This window comes from Salvia splendens, chromosome 2 (genome assembly GCF_004379255.2).
Source record: "Salvia splendens isolate huo1 chromosome 2, SspV2, whole genome shotgun sequence".
Lineage (NCBI taxonomy): Eukaryota > Viridiplantae > Streptophyta > Magnoliopsida > Lamiales > Lamiaceae > Salvia > Salvia splendens.
In genome coordinates this window covers 25,325,689-25,344,264 of record NC_056033.1, presented here as the reverse complement: position 1 = coordinate 25,344,264, position 18,576 = coordinate 25,325,689, and the positions used below count along the sequence as shown (strand labels likewise).

The following is an 18,576-nucleotide window of genomic DNA, read 5'->3' as shown; positions in this document are numbered from 1 at the left end:
TTGTCTTAATTCTCATGTCATATTCAATGCCCATATTTTTATGGAATGGAGGGAGTAATACATACAATAACCAATATTTCCTCATATGCTTTTGAGTTGAGCAGTGTTTTATGGATTTGCAAATACTCTCACTGTTCCACACGAATATCCACATTTTGGAAACTCGTTTCTCTTTAATGAGGTGGGACTCATTATTCATTAATAATACTTTAATTACTTTTTCTCTTTACCTTTTTCTTACTTTACCAATTTTATATTAAAACTCACACCAAACACAAAATGCATATTCATGTAGGATGGAGGTTTCTTACTGTACCAATTTTATATTAAAACTCACACCAAACACAAAATGCATATTCTTGTAGGATGGAGGGAGTATGAATTTTTTCTTACCATCGGCCTAAGATTTACAAAATTGACCACCAAAACTTATAAAATTCACCCCGCAGAAAAATTAATTAAGTCGCTTGATTAATTTATTATCTAAGTGTGAACAGGGGTATAACTGTACCCAAATTTTTAATTTTTAATTTTTAATAAAATTTTAATTGCAGCAAAAAAGACGATTCCGTCATCTTGGCGACCCCACACTCCGGCCCGATATTATGTGAGGGGGTTCAATCAGGGTACGCAGTAGCCCTTTAAAGGGGAGGCCTTAACCCACTAGCTGTCAGGAGCCCATCTCCCAAGAGGTCACACTTGTGCCTGAGAGATGGAAGCAACTACACCACAGTAGTGGGATTCGAACCCAGGCTCATTACAACAAGATCTGCCCATCCGTTGCCAACTGCGCTGCCCCTGCAGGCAAAAAGAAAACATTCAATTTAGTGTATATTAATATAGAGTAATGATATGTTACACACCTTATGTAAGCTCCTTATGTGAGCATCACTCTCGTTTGAAACACGTTTAACATTTTTCTTTTAGATTTATATATTTAGTTTGATTCTAATACATTAAAAATGTTATTGAAATTTTATTAAATTATTTGAAATTATAGAGAAAACGAGCAAATTGAGCTTTGATTTTTATGAATTTATGAAATTAAAACTTTCAATAATATTTTTTAATGTATTAGAATCAAACTAAATATATAAATCGAAATGAAAAATGATAAACGTGCTTCAAACGAGAATGGTGTTCACATAAAGAGCTTCTTAAAGATGGTAATCGAGAGAGGAGAGATTGGTAGAAGACATTGGTTTGTATTTCTTTTTCTTGATCTCATTTGTGTACAATACATCACCTTATATAGGTATAGACATATGATAACTAAGGAAAAGATCAATCAGTCCTAATTGTATCAATTCCCTATCAATTTGATTCTTCTACCTAAAATAGAATGATTTACTCTTCTTTCCTTTCTTGACATGATTTACTCTTCTTTCCTTTCTTGACATGATTTACTCTTCTTTCCTTTCTTGACACTCCCCCTCAAGTTGAGTAACGACATCTCCGATACTTAACTTGGTCAGAGCTTCTTTGAAGACCTTGGCATGTACCGCCTTAGTTAGAATATCCGCCAGTTGTTCTTCGGACCAAACGAATGGAAGTTCGATGATGCCCCCATCTAACTTTTCTTTGATGAAGTGACGGTCGACATCCACATGCTTGGTCCTATCATGTTGGATTGGATTTTTCGAGATACTAATGGCTGTTTTGTTGTCACAAAAAAGTCGACTTTTCTCCTTTGGAGGAAAACCAATCTCCGTGAGTAATCTTCGCAACCACAAGATCTCGTTGATTCCACTCTTTACTCCACGGAACTCTTCCTCTGCGCTAGATAATGCCACCACTTTCTGTTTTTTGCTTCTCCAAGTGACTAAGTTTCCACCAATGAAGGTGAAATATCCCGCTGTAGATCTTCTGTCGTTTGGGTTACTGGCCCAATCAGCATCCGTGTAACCCTCTATTTCCAAATTCTCCCTTTTTTCGAGCAGTATGCCATATCCTGTTGTCCCCTTTAGGTACCGCACAATTCTGAGGGCGGCTTCCATGTGTTCTTCTTGAGGTTTGTGCATGAACTGACTCACCACTCCTACAGCATATGCAATGTCCGGCCTTGTATGGGTGAGGTAGATCAGTTTCCCTACAAGACGTTGATACCTTTCTCGATCAGTCATTGTAGCCCCTTCAGTGATCTTCAGTCCGTGATTCAACATGATCGGAGTCTCGGCGGGTTTACATTCGAGTAGTCCAGTTCTGCTAGTAGGTCTAAGACATATTTTTTCTGTCTTAGGAAGATTCCCCTCTTTGATCTCAGGACTTCGATTCCCAGAAAGTACTTCATTGCCCCAAGGTTCTTCATCTCGAATTCTTGTGACAGACTCTTCTTCAGTCCTTCAATTTCCTCGATGTCGTCACCCGTGATGATCATGTCGTCAACATAGATGATTAGACACGTTATTTTCTCTTCTCTTTTCTTCAGGAACAAAGTATGATCTGCATTGCTCTATTTGAAGCCATATTTTGTCATGGCTTGGCAGAATCTCCCTAACCACACTCTAGGTGACTGTTTTAACCCGTAGAGCGTCTTCCTTAGCCTGCATATTTGTCCTTTTTCAAACTGTTCCGAGAATCCTGGGGGAGCCTCCATATACACTTCCTCATTCTTCTTCAACTCTCCATGTAGAAAGGCATTAGTTACATCAAACTGATGTAATGGCCAGTCTTTACAGGCTGCTACGGCCAACAAGGTCCGGACTGTACTCATTTTGGCCACTGGAGAGAAAGTTTCATCGTAGTCTATCCCATAGGTCTGGGTGTATCCTTTCTCCACCAATCTCGCTTTGTATCTCTCGATTGATCCATCTTCCCGTCGTTTGATAGTGAACACCTATTTGCAACCTACAAGTCTCTTTCCCTTTGGCAGGTTACATTGTTCCCATGTACCATTTTTCATTAGAGCATCCATTTCTTTCTTCATGGCCTCTCTCCAGTGCTCATGCTTCATCGCCTCTTCCCATGATTGAGGAATATGGACTTCTTTGTATAGCGCTGCTTCAAAAGCCCGAGCCATCTCCGTGTATTGCCACTGAACAGTGGTTGTTATTGAGTATCTAGATTTCCGCCCCTGCCAATCTGGAGAGTACCGTTTTGGTGGTACACCCCTCGTAGTTCTGGGTGGTAAGTATCCATTTGATCTGCTCGTGCTTGGATCATCTTGTTGGGTCTCACTGTTTTCCTGTCTCACACTGTCAGTGCTAACTTGGGAACTGTTATGAGTGCTGGAGTTTACCTCAGGATTTGAAGACGGAGATGATGGTGGGGTAGAAGCATTGAACCTCTCGGGCGGTACATGAGCGGATGAGGTCGGTTCGGTGGGTACGCTAACCTCCTCTGGTGGACCGACATCTAGTGCAGATTCTGGCATTGAACTGGAGATAGGGGTGGGTGTAGGGACTTGGCTTGGGACTTGGTTTAGGACTTGGTTTGGGACTTAGCTTGGGACTTGGCTTGGGGTAGGTAGAGATGTGTGTATGAAACCAACTTAGCGAGTCTGTGTTCTTGTTCTCCCCCTGACTGCTAAGTTGGTGGTAAAAGTATTTGGACTCGACAAAGTCACAATTCAAGGTGGTATGAAGGTGTCTTGTTTTGGGGTCATAGCATCGGTATCCCTTTTGGTTTTTTCTGTACCCTAAGAACACACACTTAACAGCGTTTGGGGAAAATTTGGACAGGTTTTGTTTCGGAATATGGACGAATACTGAGCATCCAAACACTCTTGGTTCGAGGGTAAGGGATGATGGTATACTCGTATAAGCGGAGAGATAGTCTAAGGGAGTTTTCAAGTGTAAGGCATGGGTCGGGAGTCGATTGAGGAGGTAAACTGCAGTGGCTACGGCTTCGGGCCAAAAGGAGTTTGGGATATGGGATTCGATGATTTGGGCCTGGGTCATTTCTAAGAGTATCCTATTCTTCCTCTCTGCTACCCCATTTTATTCAGGTGTATACGCACAGGTGGTTTGGTGGACGAGTCCTTTTTCAATGAAGAAGTTTTCATTTTGGTGTTTACATACTCCCCCCCCATTATCTGATCTAAGAATTTAGATATTCTGTTTGTATTGGGTTTGTATGAGGCTATAGAATTGGGTAAATTTGTCAAAAACTTCGGATTTAGAGTTTAAAAAATATACCCATGTCATTTTAGAACAATCATCAACAAATAGCAAGAAATATCGAAAGCCATTATCACTAGTAACAGGTGCGGGACCCCAGACATCAGAGTGGATTAAAGAAAAAACAGACTTGGCACGAGTATTATTAAGTTTATATGAATGTCGATGGCTTTTGGCCAAAAAACATGTCTCACAATTCAAGGGATGTGAAGTGGCTAAATTTGGAATAAGCAACCGTAAATATCCTATGGATGGATATCCTAACCGACGGTGCCAAAGCCAGGTCTGTCTTTCAGTCAGTCCTTGAGTCAGCATCGCAGTACCCTGTTGAGCCATCCTATCCACGTAGTAAAGTCCTCGGTGTTCAGTGCCACGCCTAACTATCTCCCCCGTCTTCGTATCTTATAAAATACAAAATCCAGGTTGCATTAGTAAGGTACAGTGTAGTTCCCTCGTTGCTTGACTAACAGACACCAACTTATGGGACAAGGAAGGGACGTATAAATAATTTGAAAGACTCAATTTTGGTGAGATGGTAATAGTCCCCGCCCCTTGAACATGTGCAACTTCCCCACTAGCAGTTCGAATGTATTTTTTCGAGTACTAGAGATTTCCTTAAAATCGGAGATATCAAAAGACATGGTATCCAAGGCCCCACAATCAAAAATCCAATGATAGTATTTCCCTTGGGTTTCGGTGAAGGTGGATGAGAGAGCTAAGGCTTGGAACGAATTTGTACATATTATATTGGGCTCAATATTAAAATATGCATTATTTTTGGCCTTAGGTTTCATCATGTGGGTGTTTTTGGGGCTAATGTCGGATTTCCCGGATCTTTTGGGGTTGCGAGGAAATAAGTGGGGCCGATGATGTAAATTTGGAACATTGGGAGGACCATAATCTAATAAAGGAGTAATATGTGGTAAGAAAGGAGATTTTTGAAAATTTGAGGAGTTAAAATTGATTAACCCCTCATTACCTCCAGCCCTAATCGATATAGCCGCCCCTTCCTCTCCAGATTGATTCGTGGCTGGCGGCGCGCCGGTGGTGCCGGCGCTGGTGGCGCGGTGGGTGTCGCCATTCCGGCCTCCAATTGTTGTTGTTGTCTGCAGTTGCTGATTCCACAGCTGATTTCCGGTTGTCCAGCCGGTTGTTGGTCCTCCTTGCGCCGCCGCCTGGCCGCCGTGACTCCACGGTTGGTCGCTAGTGGCGACGGCAGCCCGTCCCCCTTGATTCCGATTTCGAGCGGCCCTTGTCTTCATCTCGTCCCACCATTCGGGATAACCGATTCGGAGGAAGCATCCATCTCGAGTGTGCCTCTTTCCCCCACAATGGGAGCATGTGAGCTTACTTTTGTCTTCCTCCGGTTTTCGGCCATTCCAGGTTCGGTTGGACGTGTGTGAAGGTTGATTGGGTTGCGGTGATGGTCGATTTCTGTCGATGGCAGCGAGTCCGGAGCCTATTCCGCCGTTTGGTGGCTCTGAGACTCCGAGAACACCATCGTTAATTGCCTGCCTTCATACTATTTTGTATGCTTTCCGGACCGATGGTAATGGGTCCTTGTCCATGATTTCCCTTTTGATATTTGCGTATCTGTCATCTAGGGCGCTCAAAAATTGGTATAGATGATGACTCTGTTCTCTCTTGTTGTAATGTTCCACATCTGTTGGGCTGGGGTCTCGGGTATCAATTGATATCCACAAATCTTGCATCTTGTTCCATAGACCTTCCAAGGTCATGTTTCCCTGTTTGATTGTCATGGCTCGTCTGTGTAGGTCGTAGATCTGGAATGGATCAGTCCCACTTTCGTAAGTGACCGCTAGACCTCCCCAAAGGTCCCTGGCTGTCGCATATCTTGACTCCTCGTTCACAAGTTCTGTCTCGAGGTTAATGATGATCCAGTTGAATACACAGTAGTCCCATTGCTGCCATTTCGTGTAGCTGGGATCGGTGGTTGGGGGAGGTTTTGAAACTCCGGCAATGTGAGAAGTCAATCCCTTCCCCCCTATTGCTCGATGATGAGTTTGGTTTAGGGGGTAATTATCCCCATTGAGTTTGGTTTTGATGGAGATTTCTCCAAGGGATTCAGGTTGGTTTGAGTTTGGTTGTTGGGATGTCGATGATGAGTTCGATTTTTTGGGAATTCTGAGACTCTGTTTGAGAAATTCTGCGAATTGGGCAGCAAATTCCATTGGGAAGTTTGTTAGGTTGGTTTTTGGTGGGCTGTGGGGTGATTCTGTGTCCGAATTTTCAGATTCTGACATGGCTGTTTTGGTTTTGCAGGGATGAGGGATTAGTTTTTGAAAAGAAAAGCGCTTGCCTGCTCTGATACCATCTTAAAGATGGTAATCGAGAGAGGAGAGATTGGTAGAAGACATTGGTTTGTATTTCTTTTTCTTGATCTCATTTGTGTACAATACATCACCTTATATAGGTATAGACATATGATAACTAAGGAAAAGATCAATCAGCCCTAATTGTATCAATTCCCTATCAATTTGATTCTTCTACCTAAAATAGAATGATTTACTCTTCTTTCCTTTCTTGACATGATTTACTCTTCTTTCCTTTCTTGACAGAGCTCACATAATTAAGTGTGTAGCATATCATTTCTCTATTAATACAAACCCAAAGTCCAAGATCTATATTTGTTATTCACACTTACCTTTCACATTTCTCTGTTACTCCAGTTAATTAGCATTGCTCTTGTACTACATTTCACTGATTATAATTATATTTAATTAGATACTTGTCACTATATAAACCAAAAATTCAAATTAAATTAACTTTTAGCATCTACTCTATACTAATAGAGTTATGTTGTCATTTTTGTACATTCTATAATAGCGAGTCATTTCCATTTTCTATAAAAGTTATCACATTTTTTAAACTTAATTTGGACTCCTTTACTTTATTTTCTCTTCATCTCTCTACCATTTTCATTTCATAATTTATTCTTTCTTTACTTAATCACTTAAAACATTTTTTCTTAAATTGCGTACCGAAAAAGAACGTTCTTTACTACCGCAGAACGGATGAATCTACCTTTTTAAAATCCGTATCGGTATCGGTATCGGTATCGGTATCAAATGAAAAATTGATAAATGTAGTAGTAATCAAACTGATGATGAATAAAATAAACTTTGAGACACACGATCCAACACACATATCAATAGTAATCTTTCAAATTCCATAACAAATTTAACCACTCCGCATCTAAGATACGGCACAATTTCGTATTCTTCTCGATACAAAGCAAACTATATATAGTCATCAACCAAACATAAATATTAAGACTATAGCAATTATAAAATAAAATAAAAAGACCTTATAAGAAAACTCATTAACCAAACCAAACCAAACCAAACATTATGCCTTCCCCATCCTTCATCACACGGTCACACTAGGGAACTTGCACGACCCATGACCTGCAAAATCAACACTCAATTTCACTCGACATAAAAATATTTGAACATATATATATATATATATATATATATATAGGGAGATGATCAAAATAAGTATGTGTTTAAATCCAGAAATGCAGACCAAATCTCAGCCCTAGGATTAGATGATCTAATGGTCAATAATTAACCAAAAACACGGAAGGTCATAATTAAGCAATTTTAGGTCATATTATAATATTTGGATTTAATGTCATACTAAGATCGTTTTAGGTCATGCTTTGTTAGCATGACCTACAAATTACCTAATTATGACCTAAAAGTGCCCTAATTATGATATTGTTCTGCGTTTCTGTATTTAAATCCAGTTTTGCATAGATCAAAACCCTATATATATATATATATATATATGATGTTTGGGCACTGATAAAATGCAAACTCCAAACTCCGCAACACAACGTCAACACATTGTTAAATTTCAAGATTTTGATGTCAACATATATAGTGCCAACACAACTTCAACAGTTGATACTGTGATGACATTATCGGTTGATGTTATTATGCGTTGACATTTTCTAACAGTACAGATCATAATTTTGAGTTTGTACGATATATAGAGTTTGCATTTGATTACGTACCAATAAATAAAGTGTAATTAAACTTACTAGGATCAACAATGGTCTGAACTGCAAGGCCATCGAAGTAACAAGACGCACCATCACCTCTATACTTAGCCCAATAAGAGCTGAACGCATAGTTAGCATGAGACACGATCGACACGGGCGTGTAGCATGCCCCACCCGGGGCTAGCTCGTTGCAGGTGGCGTTGCCTTGCAGGCAGGCGAACTCCACAGCCGGAGCCAAGTCCACTTCCCTCATTGTCTTGGTGGCCAAAACACACCATATCTTCCCTTTGTAAGGCCGGTTGTTCACCGGCTTCGCCAAATGTCGCGCCTCACCCTTATCTCCGGCCGGGCACGACCCGGCCAAATCCATCTGGAACAAATTTATTCAAGTGAATTTGCATTATTTTGATGGAGTGGCATTTTTAAAGTTATTTTATGTTAGGGTGAGAAGAGTAAGTATGAAGGAATGAGTAAAATATCTAAAAATCGAATATTCATAGTGAAATTATTTCAAAATTTGGTCATGATCAAACTATAGTTTTTCCAATTTTGGATGGATTTTGGTATATTATAAAATCGAAAATTTATTACTCCATATATCTATAATTTGAATAAGGATTTTTTTGTATTAAAATAACGTGATGAAATGTGTTTTTTGTTTGATTATAAAAAAAGGTGTCAGGTTTTGGCGAAGATGATACCTGGTGAATGGATCGGCCACTGCTGCTGAGAATCCCCCAATGCCTCTCGGTGCCGGGGCCGGGCTTCTGGTTCTCGTCGTAGAGAGAGAATATGAAGGTCGGAATCTCAACTCCTGGCCGAGCCGGCGTCCCGAGAGGTGGCTCGTACGACATCTTGGCCGCAAGATTGCAGAGGTAAGTGGCCGAGTTGTAGGCGTTGGCACCGGGCTGGTCGATGTCGCCTTCGTGTGGCCACCCGGTCTCGGAGATCGCCATCCGAATGCTCTCGAAACCGAGCTTCGCCATCGCGAAGTTGATCGAATCGAGCATTTGATCCAGAGCATTCATGTAGATTAATCCGCTATTTGGATCGGTATAAGTTAGGTTGCCTTCCTTGAGCAATGCGAAGTCTAAGCTCATTGTTGTGGGATTTTTAGACCATGGGAAAAAAGGGTACACATCTAGGAAAAAAAATGATCTTGTGCCGTTTAAAAATTTCATTAGTGACCTCATCACTTGGGCCGGGATGTCGGACCGGAATTTCCCGGCCGAGGGCGGGAAACTTGTCTCGAGGACGTCCATGGCGACCGGGGTCCCCACTTTGATGTTGTGGATGTTTAGCTCGCTTAGCGATTTTCGGATGTACCTCATTGCTGGGACGAGGTCCAGCCACATCTGCTTGTCGTTGTTGCTGAAGACCTCGTTCCCCACAAGTACGAAACGGATTCTCGTACTTGGGTAGTGGGCCAGGACGTTTAGGTTGACCCACTGGTCCGCCTCGGATCGGTTTGAGGCGATCCGGGAGATCTGGTCGTTGGGGACCATGATTGAGACGTGGATGTCCGTCTCCGAGAGAAGCTTTAGGACTTCGGGGTCCGAGTCATAGAGCTTCACGTGGCGGACGTTCATCGACTGGAGAAGCTCGATGGAGCGGTAGGGCGACGGGAGGTTGTTTCCGATCCGGCCGTAGTTTATGCCGATTTTGTCCGATCCAAGTAATGCAGCTGAAGAAAAAAAAGGGAATAAATGGTTAGTAAAATTCAAGCTTATGAAGGAATGAAATTAATATAATTACATGAGAGTGAAACTATGTAGCATAGTGAGAGAGCCAAAATGGTAGTCTTCATTGTTGCTTTCCTTTGTTGTTTTGTGAAAATGCAGAGTTACTAATCCTATATATATTGTGGGAAATGCTGTAGAAACTGTTGAACTACCAAATTCAAGAATAAGCTGATCAATGATCTTTTTGCAATGTATGATAAGAAAATAGGAATGCATTGTGGTTGGAGAATAAGACAAATAATTATCTATAATAGAAGACAAAGATTGTGACTAGTAAATAATTGGAACATTGTGATGAGTTGATTAAGGTTAGGTTGTGTCTTGTTTTAGGGGTTTGTTGTCTGAAAAGAATATATAAACGAGACACCAATCGTGTGCTATATAATTATTAGGACTCTTCATTTGTTAGGGTGATTAATGTCTATCTGTGTTTGCTTAAAAACATAAGTATTTATAAAACAAGGCGCCATTTTATGCATATCTTTTTGGAATCTGTATACAATGGATACATAATGCTACATCCGTTCCACAAATATTCAATATGATTCTACAAGATCCAGTTTTATTCAAGTAACAGATTCTAGCCGAAGTAATAGTTGGTGTGGATACGGATTTTAAGAAATGTAATAAATTTGAGTTGAATAAGTTAGTGTGTTATGAATCCCACTTATCTATATTATTTTTATAATAAAATGTGAGTGTAATAAGTTGGTAGAATGTGGGGCATACTTATCATTTATATGGTAAAGTGAAATGTGACTCTTGTGGGACGGACTAAAAAGGAAAGAGTGTGGATTCTTATGGGATAAAGGGAGTATATTTTATCACATTAATCATAGTTTTGTTTCAGCCGTACAGACCTGAAGTATTAATAGCACTTTTTCCTGGTGTCCATTTGGTTGTACTTAGGTTGTAATTTCATGAAACTGTAATTTAAGTAATCAAATCTCTATAAACAAATAACTTTGGGATGATAAAATAGGAGTACTACATACTCATCTCTGTCTCAACTAAAATGTCCTCTTTCCAGATAGACCTCTGAAATACTAAGATGGAAGATGATTGGAAAGACAAATTGGTAAAACATATGGTGAAACTATTCACTTTTGGTTTTAATGAAACATAGTTGAAACGTTTACAAAATATGAATACTCAAATAAGTGACTGTGAGTTGCCGCCGCTGGTGCAACTTGAAATATTGCATTTAAGTTTTGATCATTTCATTCGCCATATATAGCTTACAATAACGTTGGTAATGCAACGTTACAAAAATAAATTTACACATGATCCAAAAAAGTCGAGATACACTGTTCCAATAACAGACAAAAGGGTAGCTATTTCGAGGTTGCTACATATTCACATTTCGAGCAGAGACTTGGAACTATATCGAAACAAAATTCCTAATACCGGCTACGTACCATCGTTGTTCTGATCGTTGTCATTATCACCTTCATAATATTCATCGTCACGCTGAACATGCTTGTCTTGCATTTGTCCTGGAAGAAATATTTCATTTGTAAATTAGAGCCAAAAAGATGTGAGATCAGAAGAGGGCAAACTTTTACTTACGAGTTACACGTTCATCAGGATTCTGCTCATCCTCATCAAGATCAGGAATATAAAAATCCGGAGGCACCTAGATAAAACACAATAAATTCAGGATTCCAATTAAACAACTATCCGTTAAACATGATATACCATGCATAATTGATAATTAGACGTCAACACTATTCAGACAACGGCTTCAGCATGAACAAACGAATAATAGAAAGCCATGAGCAAGATCAAGACTACAATCAAGTCCCATCAGTACTCTATTTACCTCTTGCATTTGTACGCCAGGTGCATGTTGAATGGCACTAAGATTTTCGCAAACTTGTTGTCGGATGTTGTTAAGGTATGATTTGCTGTTCAAATTCTCCTGCCAGATGAACAAGAGGCTGAAGTTGTTAAACTAATCAAATGCATTCAACAAAAATGAATCAAATGAAGTCCAACCTGGTTGGCTAGGCCAATAACCATAACATATACTCCACTATATACACTCCATCCGTACAATAAGAATATGTGCACTTTCCATTTCCGTCCGTCCATAAAATATGGGCATTTCCATTTATAGCATTACCCATATACATCAATTTATTTACAACTTATACAACTATTGGCCCACCATTACAACTCATTGAACACTATAATAATATGGGTCTCACTATCCACTGACACTACTTTAACTATCCTTCTCCTCCTCTCTCTCACTTTACCAATTTTGGATTAATTTCGGTGCCATTTCAAATGCACATATTTTTATGGACGGAGGGAGTATAGTTAAGCACGATTAAGCTGATACTAAATTCTCATATATCAACCCCAAGTGGGAAACAGGGATATAAGATATTTATGATCACATACCATGTGCCCGCTTGGGCATTTCAACGAGTAATCCGGAGCAAAATATTTGAAGTACTCATTTTCTGGTATCTCTGCAAAACATTATGCATAAGTGATTAAATATGGTACATAAGGTAGTTTCATTTTGCATAACTATACGACGATATAGATGGCCTCTATGAATTTGAACCAATAATACTCACACACAGAACAAGGTGTATTAAGATAGCAAAGGTTGTAAAGATATCTTATTGCAGAAGGGACTCAAAAGGATAATTACATATGATGACATGACTAAGACAAAATATATTGATTACCAGGAATGGAAAGGATGGTGATTGGATCCACGTGATTGCAGATTTCTAAGCTTATTGCATTATTTTTTATTTTGTTTTAAATTAATTAGAGCAAATTTGATGGGATTATTCTACTGCACTCCTATATATTCCACAGTGGAGTTTGAAGAATGTATCCACTATCCAGAGAGATCAAAGTTATTAGGCAGTGAAAACCTAGGCCTCAGTGAGAGGATTATTATCTATTTTATTTCCAAGTTCTGTTGGTTCTTGTTTACAAAAGCTTGAGAGTTACTTTCTGGTCTTTATCTTCGAGTTGTTTATCAATGGTTCTAACCTGCCTTTTTCACTCCATAACACAAACATTTACTAAAAACTAAAACTAAAAGTTTGACCATGTGCTGGTGCTGAAGGCTGAAGTGAAAAAAGTTATGCATCAAACATGTGCTGTTATTGACCATATAATTCCATAAGCTAAATCTAGAATAATAAGTCTCAGGATCTAGGGAAAAAGGATAGGAATAGTTAGATATATTGGCCCCATTAATATGTCACCAAATATATTTATGAGCATGCTCATGATATGAGCATATAAAGAAGAGAATATATGTTTTTAAGTCCAGGTAAAGAAGATAAATGAGAGCATAACTGCCAGAAATCAATCTTTGATCCATCGAATAGCACATACCATAACTTCACAGTAGATATGTGAGCAACATAACTATACTAAATGGACAGGGATGAATAGGTATAATAGTCATCCAAGTTCAAAGAAGTGCTGTGGAATACATCATGTAAAACGTAAACTAGCATTAATGGCAACTCTAAGTATATAACCATACCACTAGCAAGCTCCACACCTAGAAGTGCTCCTGTCTCCACAGTCCAACATCTGGCCACATTCTCTTTGGTGTATCCCCCACCTCCAGTTACCTGCAAGCAGAAAACTCTTTCTGCAAGTTCAGAAAATAAAAACCATATTGCAGAAATAAACTGATAATCTATTTAAAGGCCTACCAGCAAAGGTAAATTAAGTTGCTTGACAAACTTCACACAAGCTGCATGACCTGTAGGAAAAACCCCACGTGACATGTAAGTGATAAGACAAACTATCACAACAGTCTGCCCAGGACAGAACAGCGAACATGATGGTGAATGAAACAGGAAAAAAGAATAGTTTAAACTTCAAACAGCAATCATATTACCATCGATAGAAAGGTTGAAGCATCCCAATCTGTCCCCGGCAAGTGAATCTGCTCCACATTGGAGAACAATGGCTCCAGGAGCATAGCACTCAACAACTTTCAAAATGATCTATAAAATCAACACATAAGAAAATTTATTAATACCGAAAAGAAAGCACGACAAACAGAGCTGATGAAAAGTTACCATTTTAAAGAGACGTAAGAAGCTTCCGTCATCTATTCCATCCCTAAGGGGTACATTTATCGCATAATTTTTGCCTTCTTTTTCTCCAACATCCTTGAGAATTAAAAAAACACAAGAACATACTTATTCAACATCGGTAGTATGGTACAGAGGTTTAGAAGCAGTACACTTCCTCGTAATGAATCAATGATTACTTTTTTAACAATTTAATTCCATGCATGCATGAATATTCTGAATGGAGCAGTATAGGAATTGGTCCCTATACTACTGCCCGAATTTGAAGGTTTAATCGCCAGAAATTAGAAATTATATAATAATACAATTTCAGGTATCATAAATCTATCAGTAATCAAGTCGAGCTAACAGAAAACATGACATGCCTTAAACCAATATCTGGGATTTAAGGGTGAGAGGGTAGAAAGAGGTTAGCAGTAAATTGTTTTGAGTCCATAATACGATGCAGATTTAGATACAATATTCTGAGACAGACACAACAAGCTGACAGAAGAGATAATCTGAAGGGCTGAATTCTTCATGAATTCTAGCATATCATAATACAAAAATTGATAACTTTAAAATGTAATCCACTTATTTTATAAAGTGGCGATCCATCGAATCATATGATACAACTGAACCAAGAGAAGTTCATTATATCTTCAAGTGTCACCATATTTTCCACTATGACAAACAGAAAATAGCGGAAGGAAGGAAGCACCTTGACATCACCTGTTCCAGGAAAGAACAAGTCACCGTACTTGTGGAAACTAACCGTCATCACCCTGCCATGTAAAAAGTTATGTACCAAAAATTATTAGTTGAATACTGCAGGTTCATAACTTCTTCAAAGTAATGACCAGCATATAACCTTCTAGCCCACATCACCAAGAAATTCTATGATCATCAAATAGCAGTTAAAGGATATTTAGCTAAAGCATGATGTCTTACTACTCGAGAGATACTTTCCAAAAGCAAAAGCATCGATGCCAAGAGCATATAAGCCTACATATCAATCGCTCTAGTGTTATTTAATTTATTATGTTATGCCTCAATATGTAATAAAGTACATATATGCCAGTGTTGTCAAAATGTCGTTCGGGTCGCTCGGGTCGCCCGGGTCGCCTGGGTCGAGACCATCACCGCCCCAACATGGGTGGGTCGATCGAGATACTGGGTCGCCGCTGGGTCGCCTGGGTCGAGTGGGTCGCCTGGGTCGAGTGAGTCGCCTGGGTCGCCCTAAACACATGCTATCTCTGATTTTCTCAGATCTCTCACATGTTTTCTGACTCTCTCAATCACAATTCTCTATATATATGCATGCACCACATCAAACTTTTCAAACCTACTTTCTACACTTTAGAATTCGGCCTCTTCACTCCTAAACAAATAAACAATTCAAAGATCTGTTTCTGCCACCCTTCATATATTCCTTTGTTTTGATATTTTCAGACAATGGTTTCAATTATTTATTGTGTTATGACTTATGAATTGTTTTGATATTTTGATCATTTCTATTTTCCGTTTTATCTCTATTCACATGAATTGCGTCTACATTTATATTATTTGATATATTATAAACATTAGAGCAATATATTTATTTTATTTAATATTAAAAGGCAAAAAAATTAACCTAGCTTTGTGGGTCTCTCGACCCCGTCGACTCGTCGACCCGCGACCCGAATTTTCACCCCATCGACCCGGTGCGCCCCGCGACCCTAACAACACTGATATATGCCAACACAATAAATTCAAAGGCATAACAAGAATAGATTATTTGCGATGTGCATAATGCCATAATCTAGCTATATTCATTCTGTCACAAATCTAACTTACTTCTAGCATTTTATAATACATGAGGAAAAGGCCCGTGGAAATCTGGTAAGCGTTTCCAATGGTATTTTCATGTCTAAGTGGCAAAATTTGGAGGAGAGTTTGTGAAGACACAGCAAACAGTACATTAGAAAATTATCCGACACTTCTTAAGACATCTACAAGTAACATGAAAGCACAAGCCTAGCTGGCAGCTGCACCAGTCCAAGAGAAGTCATCACCATTTTAATGCCGATTAGAATGGAGCATAATCATCAGATTATAAAATATCACCCATCAGAAGGACTTTGACAATGAATCAACTATTATTTTTATGGTACCTATCAGTAAAATAAAAGGCTTCTTCCACCCCATCACCATGGTGGACATCAATATCAATATATAACACACGAGCATGGTACTTCAAGAGCTCCAGAATTCCCAACACAAGGTCATTGATGTAACAGAACCCAGATGCCTCGCACTTCTTTGCATGATGCAATCCACCAGCCCAATTTATGGCAATGTCACACAGCCGATTATTTAATCTCCGTGCAGCATCTGGCAGCAAATCAGCATGGCTCAGTGAAAGTTTGGGGAAGCAAGGCTTGGTAGAGAGCCACCAAATATGTAAACAGAAACATACCTAATGTACCGCCAGCATAAATTTGACAGAACTCAAACAGATTCTCAAAGACTGGACAATCTTCACCAAGATTATCTACAAGTTACAACAGTTATTTAAGAAATCACATTAACATCAAATCTATCTGAACAAAAAAAAAATCAATGCACAAATTCCAACAACTAAAAACAGTTGTGGCTGGATTAATTCTTATAAAAGCTATAAAACTTATAAAAGCCATAAATTTCACAGAAAACTCATACATTTGGCCATCTCATTAGCGAAAAGTTGTTGCTTGTCGGGAGTGATTCGCTGCAGAAACTCAACATAATCCGGAGAATGGAACTGAGCTAGCTCCACAGGATAAGCCTTGTGAGGCCTCTAATTATTCAGGAAATATTAATCAGGTATAAATAGCTAGAAAAGGGAAGAAGGAATCGAGTAAGGTCAAGGCACGAACATAGATTTCCATCTTATTGTGAAGCTCATACGCCAGAACCAAATGGTGCGTCATGCACAAACGGTGCGGCTTCATCGGGTGATTAGGCCCGAAATAAACGTTCCCCACATCCCCTGCAGTTCCCTTCATCCGGTCAGCACGGTTCCCCTTGTTTTCACAGACACACACACACACACAAGCACGAATTGAAAGTAGGAGTCGAGAGTTAAAAAGGAAACCGTCATAGAAATAGGAAATCCGGTCCTTGGTGCGCATTGTAGAGCGATTTGGGGAAGATGAGCGCTGAATTACGCTTGCCGCCGGCGGAAATGGAGAAGAAATGTGAAATAATGACTTTCGAAAACCTAAACCCTAATTAGTTCCGGAATGAGGAGCTGTAACGATTAATTTGGGTTTCCGAAATCGAAACTCGTTAAATTATAGTGTGCTTCACTTCATCGTCATCTTCATCTTTATCTTCTTGTTCGTTCCTTTTCCTGAGTTTCTGCTTTCCGTAGTGTTTTTCTTTTAATTTTCTGTGTTAACAACTTTCCCTCATAACATTCATTGTTCATCACTTCATCTCAATTCCATTTTGTCCTTATTTCTTGATTTTAGTACTACCTCGACTCTTTTTAAATTTTTGGGTATGTCCTCTCAATTTAATAAAAAGAACAAAAATTTACTCCATGTTCTACTACTCGCTACATCTTAAGATATTAGACTCGTATATTACTTTGGGTTATCCCAACATCCTTGAGTCATTTCTATTTATGGTAAAAATTAACTTTATTACTAACCCCACTCACATTACTAAAGAACACCTCCTAAATTCTTGTGCCAAAAGAAATGAGTCTAATATCTTGGGACGGTATATTTTACCATTTCGATCACAATAAGAGTCACATTTCACTTTTACCATAAATGGTAGGTAGGTCTCAAATATCATTATTTCAATCACATTTTATTATAAAACCTATGTAAAAAACTGAATCTTATATTTTAGGAGTAAATCCAATTTTCATACAAAATATTTTACACTTGTTTCAATTTGATATAAAAAGTTTCACGTTTACATAATTACTAAAAAAGTTATGCCGGCCTTTAAATTTAATACAAATCGTTACTACAACACTAACTCCATTAAATAAGTGCTTATTTGACACATGACTCATTAAAATATACCAAAATGAATATAAAGGGAATGAACAAAAGCATAATAGAGAGGCTGTCGTTTCCCAACTTCGCATTGCCTTTACTGTAACCATTCATTCATCTTAGAGCGTCCACAACGGCGGACGTCCCGCGCGGACGTCCGACTTCGCATTGCCTTTAATGTAACCATTCATTCATCTTAGAGCATCCACAACGGCGGTCGTCCAAGCGGACGTCCGACCGGCGTGCCGGACGTCCGCGCGGGATGTCTGCCAATAGGCGCGGGAGGGACGGATACGGACGTCCGCTGCGGACACCTGAGTTCCGCGGCATTCCGACGACATCCGTCGCGACGTTCGCTATTCCAGGTTCCCGACGGACGTCGCGATTTTTCATTTTTTTATAAAAAAAACTCTATATATATGACTCGTTGAACTTTATTTCATTTGCACTACTTGTTTTAAAGAGTTTCTCTCTCTCTCTTTACGTTTCTTTTATATATCCAGAATGGTTAGTGGTAGTGGTAGTCGTGGAATTTCTGATGACGTACGTCAGCGAATTAGAGAATAGTTGCGGGTCGTTATGTCC

At 39.2% G+C, this 18,576-nt stretch overlaps 2 protein-coding genes across 2 annotated transcripts; both read right to left on the bottom strand.

The window, feature by feature from the left end:
- Positions 1-7,285: 7,285 nt before the first annotated feature.
- Positions 7,286-10,002, bottom strand: LOC121792044 (probable glucan endo-1,3-beta-glucosidase A6). The gene is made up of 4 exons (XM_042189825.1): positions 9,904-10,002; positions 8,850-9,832; positions 8,188-8,518; positions 7,286-7,546 (listed from the first exon to the last, which is right to left on the bottom strand). Exons 1-4 carry the CDS (start codon positions 9,953-9,955, stop codon positions 7,509-7,511), a joined length of 1,404 nt encoding a protein of 467 aa, XP_042045759.1. The 5' UTR covers positions 9,956-10,002; the 3' UTR covers positions 7,286-7,508.
- A 1,049-nt stretch (positions 10,003-11,051) lies between these two features.
- On the bottom strand, positions 11,052-17,422 carry LOC121792045 (histone deacetylase 9-like). The gene is made up of 14 exons (XM_042189826.1): positions 17,073-17,422; positions 16,855-16,967; positions 16,658-16,775; positions 16,416-16,490; positions 16,111-16,330; positions 14,679-14,742; positions 13,964-14,056; positions 13,780-13,888; positions 13,592-13,641; positions 13,417-13,507; positions 12,300-12,370; positions 11,713-11,811; positions 11,460-11,526; positions 11,052-11,386 (listed from the first exon to the last, which is right to left on the bottom strand). The coding sequence occupies exons 1-14, from the start codon at positions 17,107-17,109 to the stop codon at positions 11,301-11,303; spliced, it is 1,293 nt and encodes a 430-aa protein (XP_042045760.1). The 5' UTR covers positions 17,110-17,422; the 3' UTR covers positions 11,052-11,300.
- Positions 17,423-18,576: the final 1,154 nt, after the last annotated feature.